General features: G+C 43.3%; 1 protein-coding gene across 1 annotated transcript in view; it reads left to right on the top strand.

The window, feature by feature from the left end:
- Positions 1 to 14,093: 14,093 nt before the first annotated feature.
- Positions 14,094 to 15,868, top strand: part of nlrc3 (NLR family, CARD domain containing 3) — a gene marked incomplete at both ends in the record, with an annotated part of 54,917 nt that continues 53,142 nt past the window's right edge. The window contains 3 exon segments of the mRNA XM_084323806.1: positions 14,094 to 14,123; positions 14,125 to 14,218; positions 14,444 to 14,707. Of these exon segments, the coding sequence (XP_084179932.1) occupies positions 14,094 to 14,123; positions 14,125 to 14,218; positions 14,444 to 14,707 (388 nt within the window).

Genomic DNA, 15,868 nt, shown 5'->3' with positions numbered 1-15,868 from the left:
GATTCCATGTGATTTGTGCCGTTCACACTGTTAAAAAATAAGAAGAAGAAGAAGAAAAAATCTGATCTGAGTCACATTATGAGCAAAGAAATCAGATTTGGGCCACTTCCATCTGCAGTGTGAACGTAGCCATTCCCAGGTTCAAAACACCGCCAACGTTTATTTACCTGGAATTCGTAGTATTCCATTGCAGATAATCTGGGTTGGCGAGACAACAGGTGATTGTAATCGACTAGCGGGTGATTAATCATTCAATTAAACAAGCCAACAAGTATCACCATTATTGTCTGGCAAGACACGTCCTGAGAATGCAAGCAATGACAGGAAGCGGACCCATCATAAATATTATCAGCTGCTACCCATCTATGACACGCGTCTGAAAAGGGCCTATCGGGATGTTCACAGAGAACGCGTTTGTTTCTTTTTAATAATAAGACACAGTATTACCTGCTTTTGTTTGTATGCAGGGACTTGTATCTTACATCATTACACGTCAAATTGCCAACTCCGTATTGCACTACATGTACTCCTAGCCTATACGTACCGTAACCAAGGTAACTCGTTTGGTGACTGTGCTTACTTCCTCTTTTTGTATGTTAACGGTACCATCCATTTTATATTGTACTTACTGAGGGTGCTTGATTTTTATTTTTATTTGAATTTTTTGTACATGAATTTACGTGAATGTGTGTTTCGTCAACTTGAGATGAGTGTAATCTGTAACCACTTTTTGTATGCTGGCTTAAAGCAAAATTGTTTACATTTCCTCGATTAGGAAAATGTTAAGGTGATGTAAGTGGGCATTTCTTTGTTAGAAATAGCTCTGCACTCCGACGTGGGTCTCCCAGTCCCTCCGCTCTGCAGTAAACAGTCATCACTGATATAGACTGTCTGGTCAGTAACATGGGTCTCCCAGTCCCTCCTGCTCTGCAGTAAACAGCCATCACTGATACAGTGTCTGGTCAGTAACATGGGTCTCCCAGTCCCTCCGCTCTGCAGTAAACAGCCATCACTGATACAGAGTGTCTGGTCAGTAACATGGGTCTCTCAGTCCCTCCACTCTGCAGTAAACAGTCATCACTGATATAGAGTGTCTGGTCAGTAACATGGGTCTCCCAGTCCCTCCGCTCTGCAGTAAACACAAAATACATTTCCTGGTATCCCGTTCCCACTTTATCCAATCAGGAGAGAGAACTCCACATTGGATAAAGTGGGAACGGGATACCACCCTGTTCCTCGTACCTGGCTAACTGAGTTAGCCGGATAATTTTCAGCATAGCTTGACTTAAGCCAGACCTTTGCGTTTCCCGACGTCGGATTGTCTAAATCATGGTAACAGATCAGAAAGTTTGAACCTGGTCGAGGGCAGAGTTTAGTTCAGTTAGCTGGATAACCTGCATGGCCACGCCCTCGCAAAGAAATCCCAGCTCCCTTCCTGAAATAATTCTCACAGTCTAGATCCCATATACCATTCTGAATTATGTTTTTGTGCTGCGTTTTTCTAGAGGGGGCTTTTGAAATGTAAAATAATAGACCTAAAATGCTGATAATAAATCATATTCAGCCTATGAATTTACTTTGTCCTATATAATGCACGTCATATTTATACGGATACGGCGCTCGCGATCGCGACACACACAGTTATTTTAATAGCGGACTAAACAGATCATTGCAAATGTGAATCCCGCTGGGCTATTTTTAATGAATGAAACGGGCCGGCGTTTGGCTCTGATTAGTTTAATATTCTTTGCTGTGTATTTGCTTAACGGAGCGCCCGGATTGTGTTTCATTCAAGCATACATTGAAGCGTCTATGCGCGGATTGTGGATATGAATTATGAGGAATCTGAATCTGTGGATTGTTTAATTGTATCACTGTCCCTGTGACAGTGTCACACGTTATTGTGATATTGTAACTGGGTTTAAAATATATGAGGAGATGCGCTGTTTGATGGATTTGATGACGTGACGTGACTTGATAAATTGAATGAGCCTTTGACGTTTTTGATGAATGAATTTGAGAAAATGCATTTATCTTTTCAAGCACTGTTATCTGATGATGAACATGAGGTGTCACTGGTATAAACCAAAGGTTAATCAATTGATGATCTCCGAAACAGAATAAAACCGGATTAATAGTGTAACTGCAAGCCTCCCTCCAAGCCTCTCTTTGGGAACCATGTATAATATTTATATAGTACATAATACCTAAGCACATACAGTACAGATATCCTCATAATATAATTCGTATCAATTAGATATACTATTTGGGCTTGTTTTTATCCTTATTCTGAAAGAGTTGAACTAATTATTTTCGCTAGCAAGATCTCATTTGATTATTCATTATATTAAGCCTACTGCCAGCAGGCACATTTCAAGAAATATAATCTGATTGATAAGGGGTAATGAGGGACTTAAAATTAGCCTATAGATTATGCATTTAACTTGTCGGCGATCTTGTTAATAAAGTTTTCAATCAATCAATCAATGCCGTTAGAAAATCAGGATTTCTGCGATCGACACCTGCTGTCTTTTCAGGTGAGGCGGCCGCGCGCACTTATCCTGAGTATCAAGTCTGGTTCGAATTAACAAGACTGAATCAGCGTTCGAGGAACAGGGAAAGCCCGGATTCAAACATCGGGTTAATTGAATCTGGATAATGGGACTTTTGATCGACTTAGTTGAACCAGGTACGGGGAATAGGGCCCAGGAAATGTATTTTGTGTTTACTGCAGAGCAGGAGGGACTGGGAGACCCATGTTGCTGACCAGACACTCTCTCGGAATGTAACACTTGTTTTTAACAAAACAATACCACTTACAGCTCCTTTTTAAGAAAGGTGGGCGATGTGGAGGATGAGTCCTGTGGGTATTGAAGGGAGAGATTGTGTTAATAAGAGAAATCATTACTACCGGTATTTTTTGTTTGTTTCTTTACGTGTGTCCTTGCCGGCTCGCAGAGGGCCGCTGTGTCTTTCTCCTCGCATTACTCCGTCAACTGAAGTCTCTCCATCGGGGGAAGCACAAGGCAGATGTAGAGCAGATGTATTATGTAAATATAATGTTGGTATTCTCAGGGGGGGAGGCGCTTAATAATGCATTTCTCACCACAATTACAAGCTATTGAGTGTCTTAGGTTTGAAATGAACAATGTATTTAAAGGTGCTATAGGTGACATTCAGCCACTAGGTGTCGCACTAGAGCACCGGCGTGTCATTTATCCAATCGGGTGTGTGGGGAAACGGGAGGTAAGGAGGAGATACATGTAAACAACAACATTAATTTTGAACCTGCAAATTTTTTTTTTTATTAATTCATTAAGCAATAGTTTGGGGAGGAAAGCAATATTTTTTTCTGCACCTTTCTAAAAATTCTGGATGTATTATATATATATATATATATAAATTTTTTTAAGGATTAGTCTACATACAAATGTTATCTATAGCACCTTTAAAATATGCAGAAACTGTCTTGGTCTAAAGTCAGAGAAAATAATCGAACCTTTCTTTTTAAAGGTGCACTATGTAGTTTTGAGATAATTGTTTACATTTGCAGAGCCTGCTATTGTAATGTAATTATTTTAATTGAGAATACAAAAAAAAATATGCTTCTTTGAATAGTAAATGTGTTTGTAAACAGAATTTCTGACCCTGCAATTGTAAACAACAGTTTGTAAACAACAGCACTAAAATGGTAACCTTTCAATTGTCCCAGGGACCCAGTTTATTGTAATGTATATTTTCATATACCATAGAATGTTTCCACAACTCAGGAGGTGAAATCGCTTCCCCCAGAACTACGCACTGCACCTTTAAAATACGGTTCATTGATTTTGATTGATTTAATTTTATAATGGATTCCAAATAATGTTGAATTAGAGATTGAAACATGTTGAGGTTTTCAGTGAAACTGAATTATGCTGAGACAACTGCCTTAGAAGTATTTTAAGTAGGTCCTGAATATGCTTCACACTATGCTTGGTGATCCGTATACTAGAACTGTACATTCCACCTTTCAAGGAAGTCAGAAATGAATTGGTTACACTTCCTATTTTTGTTCCTAGAATGATAAGACATTATTCTAGTTATTCACCAGGGAGGCTATAAGAAGGCTGGAGCCTGAGGTTAAAATCACTGCGGGAGAGAGAGAGAGAGAGAGAGAGAGAGAGAGAGAGAGAGAGAGAGAGAGAGAGAGAGAGCGTGTTTTTCAGTGGATGAGTGATATTACTCTTGAATCAAGTATTCATGTGTGTTTGTGGCACTGGTAAATCTGTGCCCATGCTCATTGGTGTGTTTTGATCATGTGTTTCCAGCAGCAGCCAATAGAGAGAGAGAGAGAGACTGTGTTTTTCAGTGGATGAGTGATATTACTCTTGCATCACGTATTCATGTGTGTTTGTTGTGCTGGTAAATCTGCGCACCAGAGAGAAGCACAACACAGACCTCAGCTCCTCCACATCTATGACACCATGTGTTGTTCATTCAAAAATCAATGGGCTTCCCTGGTAAATACAGTCATCTTTCTCTTCAGCAGAACTCAGAATTGAATGTGTGAATGGACTCATTATTGCTTTGTTGGATTGTCTGTCACACAAAGCTCTTATTCTTAAGCTGCCCTTTGATCTTGCTCCTTTTGAGAACATAGACATCATATAGAATAGCCTTCGTAACAGAAAGACGACTTGAGAAAATTTCACCGTAGCTGTTGAAGACAAATTCAATGTTTTATATTGATTTATTTTTTGTTTTCAAATTGGATACTGTTCTGTATTCCCTCTTTTGAAATCATGTATAATGTTCTTCATAAGTAGTCTTTCTTTGTTTGTTCTTTTATTTAAACCATCTACTTATCCTTGTGAGTTTAGTAAATACAATATATTTCAATGGTAGGCCTATGCACTTTGTAAAATAATTTCTTCAATGTCATGTAGCAAATTTGAAATAAAATATCTGCAGATGAGCAATGCAATTGCAGTATGTTTCTATGTTGTTTGTCGACTTAATAACCTCTCCTTGCATGACCAATGTTTCTCTGCCCTACACAATTCAAATGGTCGGGAGACTTAACAGCGATAAGTTCGACTATTTTAATAGCACAATCAAATGGTTCACACTGCTCTAATTGCCGCCAAAATGACCTCAAATGTTTTAAAAAATGTATCCTCACAGGGTGTCTCTCTAGTTGACTGGGCTCTGGTTGGTTAAGATTAGAGGAAGTGCTCCTACACTATTGACAAACCCTGATAGGTCAATTCATAGATATATATAGAACACTAGATAGCTTGCCCGCGCTGCCGGCCAATGGAGAGCGACGTCACTGAACCGCCGCCATCTTGCCAGGGGCAGCCTTGAGTGAGAGTGAGTGAGCTGCACAGACAAAGATACTCATAACTCGCTGAAATATTGACGGATTTACAAACGGTTTGGTTTATTACAAGCATTATTAACGTGGCTATGATTCAAGCGGTTTGTAAAAAAAAGTAAAAGTATGCAGTATCATAACTACATCTTTGATGTTTATAGCAAACCAACCCGTTTGTAAATCCGTCAATATTTCAGCGAGTTATGAGTATTTTTGTCTGTGCAGCTCACTCACTCTCACTCAAGGCTGCCCCTGGCAAGATGGCGGCGGTTCAGTGACGCTGGTGACTCCGCCTTAAGCTATCTAGTGTTCTATAGATATCTATGGGTCAATTGCACAGCAAAGTAGATGTAGTGTTGTGATATATAATGTAACAGTTGTGACATCGTCACCTTAAACTTCGATGCCCCGAGGGAGTTTCGAACCCGGGTCTCCCACGCCGCGGGCAACAGCACAGACCGATATACCAAGCGGTGAATTCACTAATCACTACATTGCAACGTGTCTATCTGTCTTTTGAGGATGAGAGTGAGTTTAACCCATAGCACCGCTACTCACCCCAGCCCTTCGGGACTGCGCTTCGCGGTACCATCCGTTACACTCACCCTCCTTAAACTCACTCCACTCCACCCAAGGCATCCGGGTCACCTTAATCTTCGATGCCCCCCGAGGGAGTTTCGAACCCGGGTCTCCCACGCCGCGGGCAACAACACAGACCTCTATACCAAGAGGTGAATTCACTTCTTTGCAACGTGTCTATCTGTCTTTTGAGGATGACAGTGAGTTTAACCCATAGCACCGCTACTCACCCCAGCCCTTCGGGACTGTGCTTCGCGGTACCATCCATTACATATATAGTTGATATGGTATTATGAAAAATTACAAACTTACTGTCTCATAAAAGAAAGAGTTAGAATGCAGAATCTTATGTTGAGTAGTAAGTACAGTTTAAACAAAAGACAAAGATCCCTATGTGCACAGATACGGTCAGGCACATGCCACCACTAGCCCTAGAGACCAGCAGGTCTAATGCCACCCCAGAGGAGGACAGACATCACCACTAGTCCTAGAGGCCGGCAGGTTTAATGCCACCCCAGAGGAGGACAGACATCACCACTAGCCCTAGAGGCCGGCAGGTCTAATGCCACCCCAGAGGAGGACAGACATCACCACTAGTCCTAGAGACCGGCAGGTTTAATGCCACCTAGAGGAGGACAGACATCACCACTAGTCCTAGAGACCAGCAGGTTTAATGCCACCCCAGAGGAGGACAGACATCACCACTAGTCCTAGAGACCAGCAGGTTTAATGCCACCCCAGAGGAGGACAGACATCACCACTAGTCCTAGAGACCAGCAGGTCTAATGCCACCTAGAAGAGGACAGACATCACCACTAGCCCTAGAGACCAGCAGGTTTAATGCCACCTAGCGGAGGACAGACATCACCACTAGTCCTAGAGGCCGGCAGGTTTAATGCCACCTAGAGGAGGACAGACATCACCACTAGCCCTAGAGACCGGCAGACCGGTTTGCATTAAAAAACTGCAAACCATTCAGAATGTCGCTGCTAGGATCCTGATGAGGGTGCGCAAATATGATCACATCACCCCCACCCTCAGATCCCTTCACTGGCTCCCCGTGGAACACAGAATTGAGTTCAAGGTGTCCCTCCTCACTCACCAGTGCGTACACGGTGGTGCCCCTGCCTATCTCAAGGAACTCCTCACCCCCCAGTCCTCCTCACGTTCCCTCCGCTCCGGCACAGCCTACCTCCTCAAAGCCCCCAGGACTAAGCTGCACTCCATGGGTGATCGCGCCTTCTGCTCCGCCGCACCCAGACTGTGGAATGCTCTCCCCATCCACCTGAGAGCACCACAATCCGTCGAGGTTTTTAAAAGGGGCCTAAAAACATTTCTTTTTAACAAGGCTTTTGCCTGAATTTTCTTTTACTTTTATTTTTTTACTTCTATTCATTTTACTATTATTTTTATTTTATTTTACTCTTAGGTTCTTCCATTTTACTGGTTGTTAGTCTTTTTAATTGTTTTTATTCATTTTAAATTGTTTTATTCATTTAACTTTTGTATTTGTCTCCTGTAAGCGCTCTGAGATTCTCGCGAATGTGGAGCGCGGTACAAATCTAATCCATTATTATTATTATTATTAATGCCACCTAGAGGAGGACAGACATCACCACTAGTCCTAGAGACCGGCAGGTTTAATGCCACCCAGAGGAGGACAGACATCACCACTAGTCCTAGAGACCGGCAGGTCTAATGCCACCCAGAGGAGGACAGACATCACCACTAGCCCTAGAGACCGGCAGGTTTAATGCCACCCCAGAGGAGGACAGACATCACCACTAGCCCTAGAGACCGGCAGGTTTAATGCCACCTAGCGGAGGACAGACATCACCACTAGTCCTAGAGACCAGCAGGTTTAATGCCACCTAGAAGAGGACAGACATCACCACTAGTCCTAGAGGCCGGCAGGTCTAATGCCACCCAGAGGAGGACAGACATCACCACTAGCCCTAGAGACCGGCAGGTTTAATGCCACCCCAGAGGAGGACAGACATCACCACTAGCCCTAGAGACCGGCAGGTTTAATGCCACCTAGCGGAGGACAGACATCACCACTAGTCCTAGAGACCAGCAGGTTTAATGCCACCTAGAAGAGGACAGACATCACCACTAGTCCTAGAGGCCGGCAGGTTTAATGCCACCCCAGAGGAGGACAGACATCACCACTAGCCCTAGAGGCCGGCAGGTTTAATGCCACCCCAGAGGAGGACAGACATCACCACTAGTCCTAGAGGCCGGCAGGTTTAATGCCACCCCAGAGGAGGACAGACATCACCACTAGCCCTAGAGGCCGGCAGGTTTAATGCCACCTAGAAGAGGACAGACATCACCACTAGTCCTAGAGGCCGGCAGGTTTAATGCCACACCAGAGGAGGACAGACATCACCACTAGTCCTAGAGGCCGGCAGGTTTAATGCCACCTAGAGGAGGACAGACATCACCACTAGTCCTAGAGGCCGGCAGGTTTAATGCCACCTAGAGGAGAACAGACATCACCACTAGTCCTAGAGGCCGGCAGGTTTAATGCCACCCCAGAGGAGGACAGACATCACCACTAGTCCTAGAGGCCGGCAGGTTTAATGCCACCCCAGAGGAGGACAGACATCACCACTAGTCCTAGAGGCCGGCAGGTTTAATGCCACCTAGAGGAGGACAGACATCACCACTAGTCCTAGAGGCCGGCAGGTTTAATGCCACCTAGAGGAGGACAGACATCACCACTAGTCCTAGAGGCCGGCAGGTTTAATGCCACCTAGAGGACAGACATCACCACTAGTCCTAGAGGCCGGCAGGTTTAATGCCACCTAGAGGAGGACAGACATCACCACTAGTCCTAGAGGCCGGCAGGTTTAATGCCACCTAGAGGAGGACAGACATCACCACTAGTCCTAGAGACCAGCAGGTCTAATGCCACCCCAGAGGAGGACAGACATCACCACTAGTCCTAGAGACCGGCAGGTTTAATGCCACCTAGAGGAGGACAGACATCACCACTAGTCCTAGAGACCAGCAGGTCTAATGCCACCCCAGAGGAGGACAGACATCACCACTAGTCCTAGAGACCGGCAGGTCTAATGCCACCCCAGAGGAGGACAGACTTTGTTTGGTGTGTGAATTAGAGGTGAAATTGAGAATGAAGTTCACTTTTTTCCTACTATTCTGTTTACGAGGACGTAAGGGAAGTACTTTTTAGTAGAATATTCTCAATTTATGTAGATTTTCTTGAGCAGAATGAATATGCCCCACTGTTGTCTTGGACATCTTGACCTGTGTGTACTTGTTGGGCCAACTTCTCCAGTGTTCTCCAAAGTTTAGCCTGCTGTTTGTGGTGAGACAGAGAGTAAAACCGTGACCTGTTCAAGTAGACGTAGAATCCACCTTTGTGGAAAGTGCTTTTATTATCTCTCACTCGTATTTTTCAGAAATGCTCACTCTATGTATCTCTGTGGTTTCTTGCTCTAGGGGTCATGAATGTTCACAGTAAATGTTATTGCAAGGATAAAATCACACATACCTGTGACTCACCATCCAGTACATTTGGTATGTAAAGATTGTGACTGTTGACCACCAATTATATATATATATATATATTGTCTGTAACTTCCATCGTACATTTTGCTCTGGTAATCCACTGGAAATCCACCCCTCTGGTGGGATCAAGATAATCCAGTTTTTGCGATCAAACTGATCCCAATCCCGTGTTGTTGGTTTGAACTACCCGTTTTGAAGATTTGATCCAGATTAAAGCTTGGATTTGATTTCCTGATCTGATTGGATATCAAAGTGATCCTAATCCTGTTTTTTGGTTTTCAACTACCCAATATCCAAATCTGATCCGATCAGATAGGGATTAAAAATGTTGAACTACTGGGTCCTGTACATTGCATACTACTATTGCACTTTACTGTTACATTTGCCCTCTGGTTGGGATGCCAGACTTCTTTTGGTTGTACATTTGAATCTAATCTTGTCCACGTGACCAAACCTCATGTTGAAAAGGATGCAAAACTCCTCTCAAAGCCACACGACAGGAAGACGACCGTCGGCAGGAAGAAGACGTATCAACTGTTAGCGGCAACAGAAGCCGCCACCTCTCTGACGAAGAGCAGCGTCACCCTCTTCTTGTTCTCAACGTTGGTGCCTTTCATTCAAAATCGCGACGTCGCTTGTTTGTCTTTCGACCTGAGTCTCCTCTGTGTTGAGACCCCTGCCAGGGTACCAGGATGTCCCACCTGTTCACTGAGACATCATGGTGAGTTTGATTGATTGATTGATTGATTGATTGATTGATTGATTGATTGATTGAAAATGTTATTAACAGATTGCAGAATGGGTACAATACAGTACGACTCAATATGCACAATTGGAGGAGGAACCTTCAGCTGATTTCATCTGAGAGGTTATGAATTCTGAATTCAAAAAGAAACACTGTAACTGGCGGGGAAAACCAAGGCTATGATTATTATTATGATTATTACAACCTAATACCCCATACTCTTTTATCGTGCATGTATTGATTAATTTACAATAGGGACAGTACATATTGATGAATATATTCATGTTAATATGTCAGATTATAGCCAGAGGCAAATTTCCATCTGTAGTTCCTTTGCAGGTTGACGCTAACAGATCAGACAAATTACAAATGTAGGCCTACATGAATTTCATAACCACAAGAACAGACAACAGTACATGTACAAGTTACTAAACTACACAAACCCCATAACCACAAGAACAAGATATTCCTTTACTGATCCCCTTGGGGAAATCCAGGCATTATAGCAGCATGGGGGAGGGGGGAGGGGAGGTGCAGGTAGTAAAAAAGCAGTGTAAACAATATAACAAACCAATAGAATTAACTCTGGACATGTGCATATGGGCAACAAGGTGCGAGATGAGGGTATGTATGCCCTCTCAGTTATATTTGCCCTACAATAAATAGTTACAATATATAATCTAGTAATCCAATCATCTGAATCTAATCTAAACAAAGCTAAAATGCTAAATATATGCAATATATAATCTAATAATCCAATCATCTAAATATAATCTAATATATAATCTAAAAATGCTAAATGCAAAATATTATGATCTGATGAAGTATACAGTATTCACAGAAGGTAGTATATTGTCCTTTTAGGTTCCTACTAGTAGTTGGATGTCTGGCAGCAGTCCCTGCCGCTGTCTGTGGAGCCTGATGGCCGCTGGTATGAAGGACTGGCCGGTGTAGAAGTTACTAAACTACACAAACTTCCTAACCACAAGAACAGACAACAGTAGCCTACATGTACAGGTTACTAAATGTACAAGTTACTAAACTACACAAACGTATTAATCACAAGAACAGACAACAGAAGCCTACATGTACAGGTTACTAAATGTACAAGTTACTAAACTACACAAACGTATTAACCACAAGAACAGACAACAGTAGCCTACATGTACAGGTTACTAAATGTACAAGTTACTAAACTACACAAACGTATTAATCACAAGAACAGACAACAGAAGCCTACAGTACAGGTTACTAAATGTACAAGTTACTAAACTACTCAAACGTATTAATCACAAGAACAGACAACAGAAGCCTACATGTACAGGTTACTAAACTACACAAACATCATAACCACAATAACAGACAACAGTACTACATGTACAAGTTACTAAACTGCACAAACTTCACAACCATAAAAACAGACAATAGATGAAACAGACAGACAATTATATAATATGTGTTACGTGGCAACAAACCAGGAAATAGGACAACTATAAGTTTAAAGTGCTTTATGTACCAAGTGTTAAAGTGACATGGTGCTTGTGACAAAGTGCTAATGTGCTCATTTTATTGCACTTGAATTGTAAAGTGCTGGAATAGAATAATTGCACGCTGTTAACCCTTTCACTGCCGCACTACCAAAACGGTTAACCCTTTCACTGCGACAACACACAGAAGGTTAACCCTTTCACTGCCACACGACAGCCGGTTAACCCTTTCACTGCCACACAACAGAAGGTTAACCCTTTCACTGCCACACAACAGAAGGTTAACCCTTTACTATATCACACAACCGACGGTCGCCGGGTTAACTGTAGATTAGCACGTTGCCTTTTTGCACAGAATGTCAGTATTGCACAAACTACTGCACCAGATAAGCATACTGACAAGTATATATTTAACATATAATATAACTGATAGGGCACACAGACCCTCATCTGCACCTTTTGTTTGTACTGTTTAATCTTTTTCATATTTGTATATTCAGAGTTAATTATATAGTTTACACTGTTTATCTTTCTCATATTTTTATATTCAAGAGTTAATTATATAGTTTACACTGTTTAGCTTTCTCATATTTTTATATTCAGAGTTAATTATATTGCTTACTTACACTCTTTAGTATTGTCATATTTTTATATTCAGAGTTCATTATATTGCTTACACTGTTTATCTTTCTCATATTTCTATATTCAAAGTTAATTATATTGTTATCTTATCTTAACTGCAGATTGCACGTTGTCCTTTTTACACAAAATGTCAGTATAGCGTGAGCGACAGTATTTATCCTGACAAGATGACTGACCTCGGCGTCTTATCCATGTTACCAAGAGTCTGCCTGGCTCCTGTTGCCGCTTTGACCCGTGTAGATGTTGATCGCGGTAAAAGGTTTCCCATCTATTTGTGTCGTGCGTTGACCTTTTGACCCCTCAACCACGTTCGGGCTCTTCTTTGCGTCGCACTACGGAAGTACCTCGACCTCAACCATCACACGAGACGTTTGCGCCTCAAGGGGAAACTTAGAATCTTTATTTAACCTTCATACCAGGCAGTTCAATTAAGAATCTTTATTTAACCTTCATACCAGGCAGCTCAATTAAGAATCTTTATTTAACCTTCATACCAGGCAGTTCAATTAAGAATCTTTATTTAACCTTCATACCAGGCAGCTCAATTAAGAATCTTTATTTAACCTTAATTTAACCAGGCAGGTCAATTAATAATCTTTATTTAACCTTCATTTAACCAGGCAGGTCAATTAATAATCTTTATTTAACCTTCATTTAACCAGGCAGGTCAATTAAGAATCTTTATTTAACCTTCATTTAACCAGGCAGGTCAATTAATAATCTTTATTTAACCTTCATTTAACCAGGCAGGTCAATTAAGAATCGACTGCATTCTGGTAAATGGTGCATTTATATAGCAGCTTTTATCCAAAGAGCTTTACAACGTATGCCTCACATTCACCCGTTCACTCACACATTCACACATTTACTCATCAGTTTGATTACCACCCCCCCCCCCCCCCCCATCCCGTTTCTATGGTAACGTTGTGGTTTTTTAAAAGCATATCCGTGACCTGAATGTTGCTGGCTGTGGTTTAGGCGGCTTGGCGCTGCCGCTTTAACACTCTACTGCTGATGCGTGTCACACGTCAAGAATAGCGCGCCGAGGTTTGGTTTTTAGGTGATACACTTGAGTCAGTTTCCGCGCAGAGATCTAATGGGGGCGTTGAACAAATCAGACAGGAATGCTTTTCTTCTCTGTCTCTGAAAACCACAATGGATCACTTCCTTTTACATTTAATGAGAACCAAATAATACACCTTGAGTATACTGCACCTTGTGTACACTGGTTGATGATTGATTGATTTTTATTGTGGAGTAAAAGACAGCATCCAAGGGATTAAAAACATGAGAAAGTGCAAGCACTTATTTCCATCATGGTCCCTGATTTTGTATTGTTCACTTTTACTCATACTCATAGTACAGTATATATTTAGATTCAAATTCTTTATTGCCTATATTTATTGTAACGTATAATATAACCAACCCTCAAATGTTTAGCTTCCGTTTTCTTTAGACTCTTCATGAATAGACCTTGAGGTCCTCAGAGGAAGACGTGTTTGGATAAATGGCCCTGTCCCCTGCAATCTTGTCTGGACCAATCACATCTTCCTTTCAGACCGTCATCACATTGACCCTCTGACCTCTGTGTGATCTAAATATCTTGAGTATTGACTGAAAAGGGGGACAGTAGAGGCCATCTAGTGAAGATGTCTTTTTTGCCTGAAGATCTGCATTTTGCTTGTAAACTCGGCAAGGTTCTGAGGACAGGAATATCCCTGGACGGGAATCAACGCACGTCTTCATGGAGAGAAAGAGCCATTATGACTCTATCCTTGGACCGCAGCAAGCACATCACAAGGCAGGCAGACTGTTACGTAGACCTCCAGTCTACACCCTGCTGTCTCTCTGCGAAAGGGGAAGTAACAGGTAAAAGTAATTTCTCTTCCTGTGAGCAGCGGCTCTTTGTGTCTGACAGATGTACTTAAATGTGGTTGTCTTCTTAACCCAACAATTATCTAATTCCACCATAAAATACACGTAACATAAAGTTTCACATGAATAAACAAACGTCCATGGGTGCCACGTTAAAAGTATAATGTCGCATCCATTAACTCGGGTTTCTCAGGAGACTTATCTGTCTTCTTGGCCCAGATGTAGGCTGGATCCACAAGCATCAGCAGCAGCTACAGCGCTTCATTACCAGCCCGTTCCTAGAGGGGGCGCTGTCTCACATGAGGCGGCTGGATCTGCTGAGTGTAGCCGAGGTGGCCAGGGTCCAGGCGGCGGGCCGGCTGCCGGACCAGGTGGACGTGTTCACTGCCGTCCTCACCGGCAAGGACCCTCGAGGCTCCGACGCCCTCCGAGCCTTCGTTGAGAACTCCGACTCCCAGGTGTCCCGGCTCATCACTATGCACAGTAAGAACTCAGACTCCCAGGTGTCCCGGCTCATCACTATGCACAGTAAGAACTCAGACTCCCAGGTGTCCCGGCTCATCACTATGCACAGTAAGAACTCAGACTCCCAGGTGTCCCGGCTCATCACTATGCACAGTAAGAACTCAGACTCCCAGGTGTCCCGGCTCATCACTATGCACAGTAAGAACTCCGACTCCCAGGTGTCCCGGCTCATCACTATGCACAGTAAGAACTCAGACTCCCAGGTGTCCCGGCTCATCACTATGCACAGTAAGAACTCAGACTCCCAGGTGTCCCGGCTCATCACTATGCACAGTAAGAACTCAGACTCCCAGGTGTCCCGGCTCATCACTATGCACAGTAAGAACTCAGACTCCCAGGTGTCCCGGCTCATCACTATGCACAGTAAGAACTCAGACTCCCAGGTGTCCCGGCTCATCACTATGCACAGTAAGAACTCAGACTCCCAGGTGTCCCGGCTCATCACTATGCACAGTAAGAACTCAGACTCCCAGGTGTCCCGGCTCATCACTATGCACAGTAAGAACTCAGACTCCCAGGTGTCCCGGCTCATCACTATGCACAGTAAGAACTCAGACTCCCAGGTGTCCCGGCTCATCACTATGCACAGTAAGGGGAATCGGAGCGGAATGGTGTTTCTTAACCAGTGACATGTAACAGTGAACAATAGTTCACGCTCTGCAAGTGGTTCAAGCAATTTAATTATTGGACATGAAAGAGTAAAAGGTATTGTAAGTTCTGTGGAAAATTCCTTTCATAGGCCTTTTGTTAACGCCTACCTTCCCCCCTCCTGAACCCTAACACCTCCCCCCCTCCTGAACCCTAACACCTTCCCCCCTCCTGAACCCTAACACCTCCCCCCTCCTGAACCCTAACACCTCCCCCCCTCCTGAACCCTAACACCTCCCCCCTCCTGAACCCTAACACCTCCCCCCCTCCTGAACCCTAACACCTTCCCCCCTCCTGAACCCTAACACCTTCCCCCCTCCTGAACCCTAACACCTTCCCTCCTGCCTGAACCCTAACACCCCCCCCCCCCTCCTGCCTGAACCCTAACACCTCCCCCCTCCTGCCTGTGCCCCTCACCCTCCTTCCTGTCTTCACCCTCTTACCTAGTCATCCCTTCCCCCGCCCCTCCCT

Source organism: Notolepis coatsorum (genome assembly GCF_963971535.1).
Source record: "Notolepis coatsorum genome assembly, chromosome: 10".
Classification (NCBI taxonomy): Eukaryota; Metazoa; Chordata; class Actinopteri; order Aulopiformes; family Paralepididae; genus Notolepis; species Notolepis coatsorum.
Note: the sequence above shows the minus strand (reverse complement) of the source record. Positions and strands in the feature narration are given on the sequence as shown.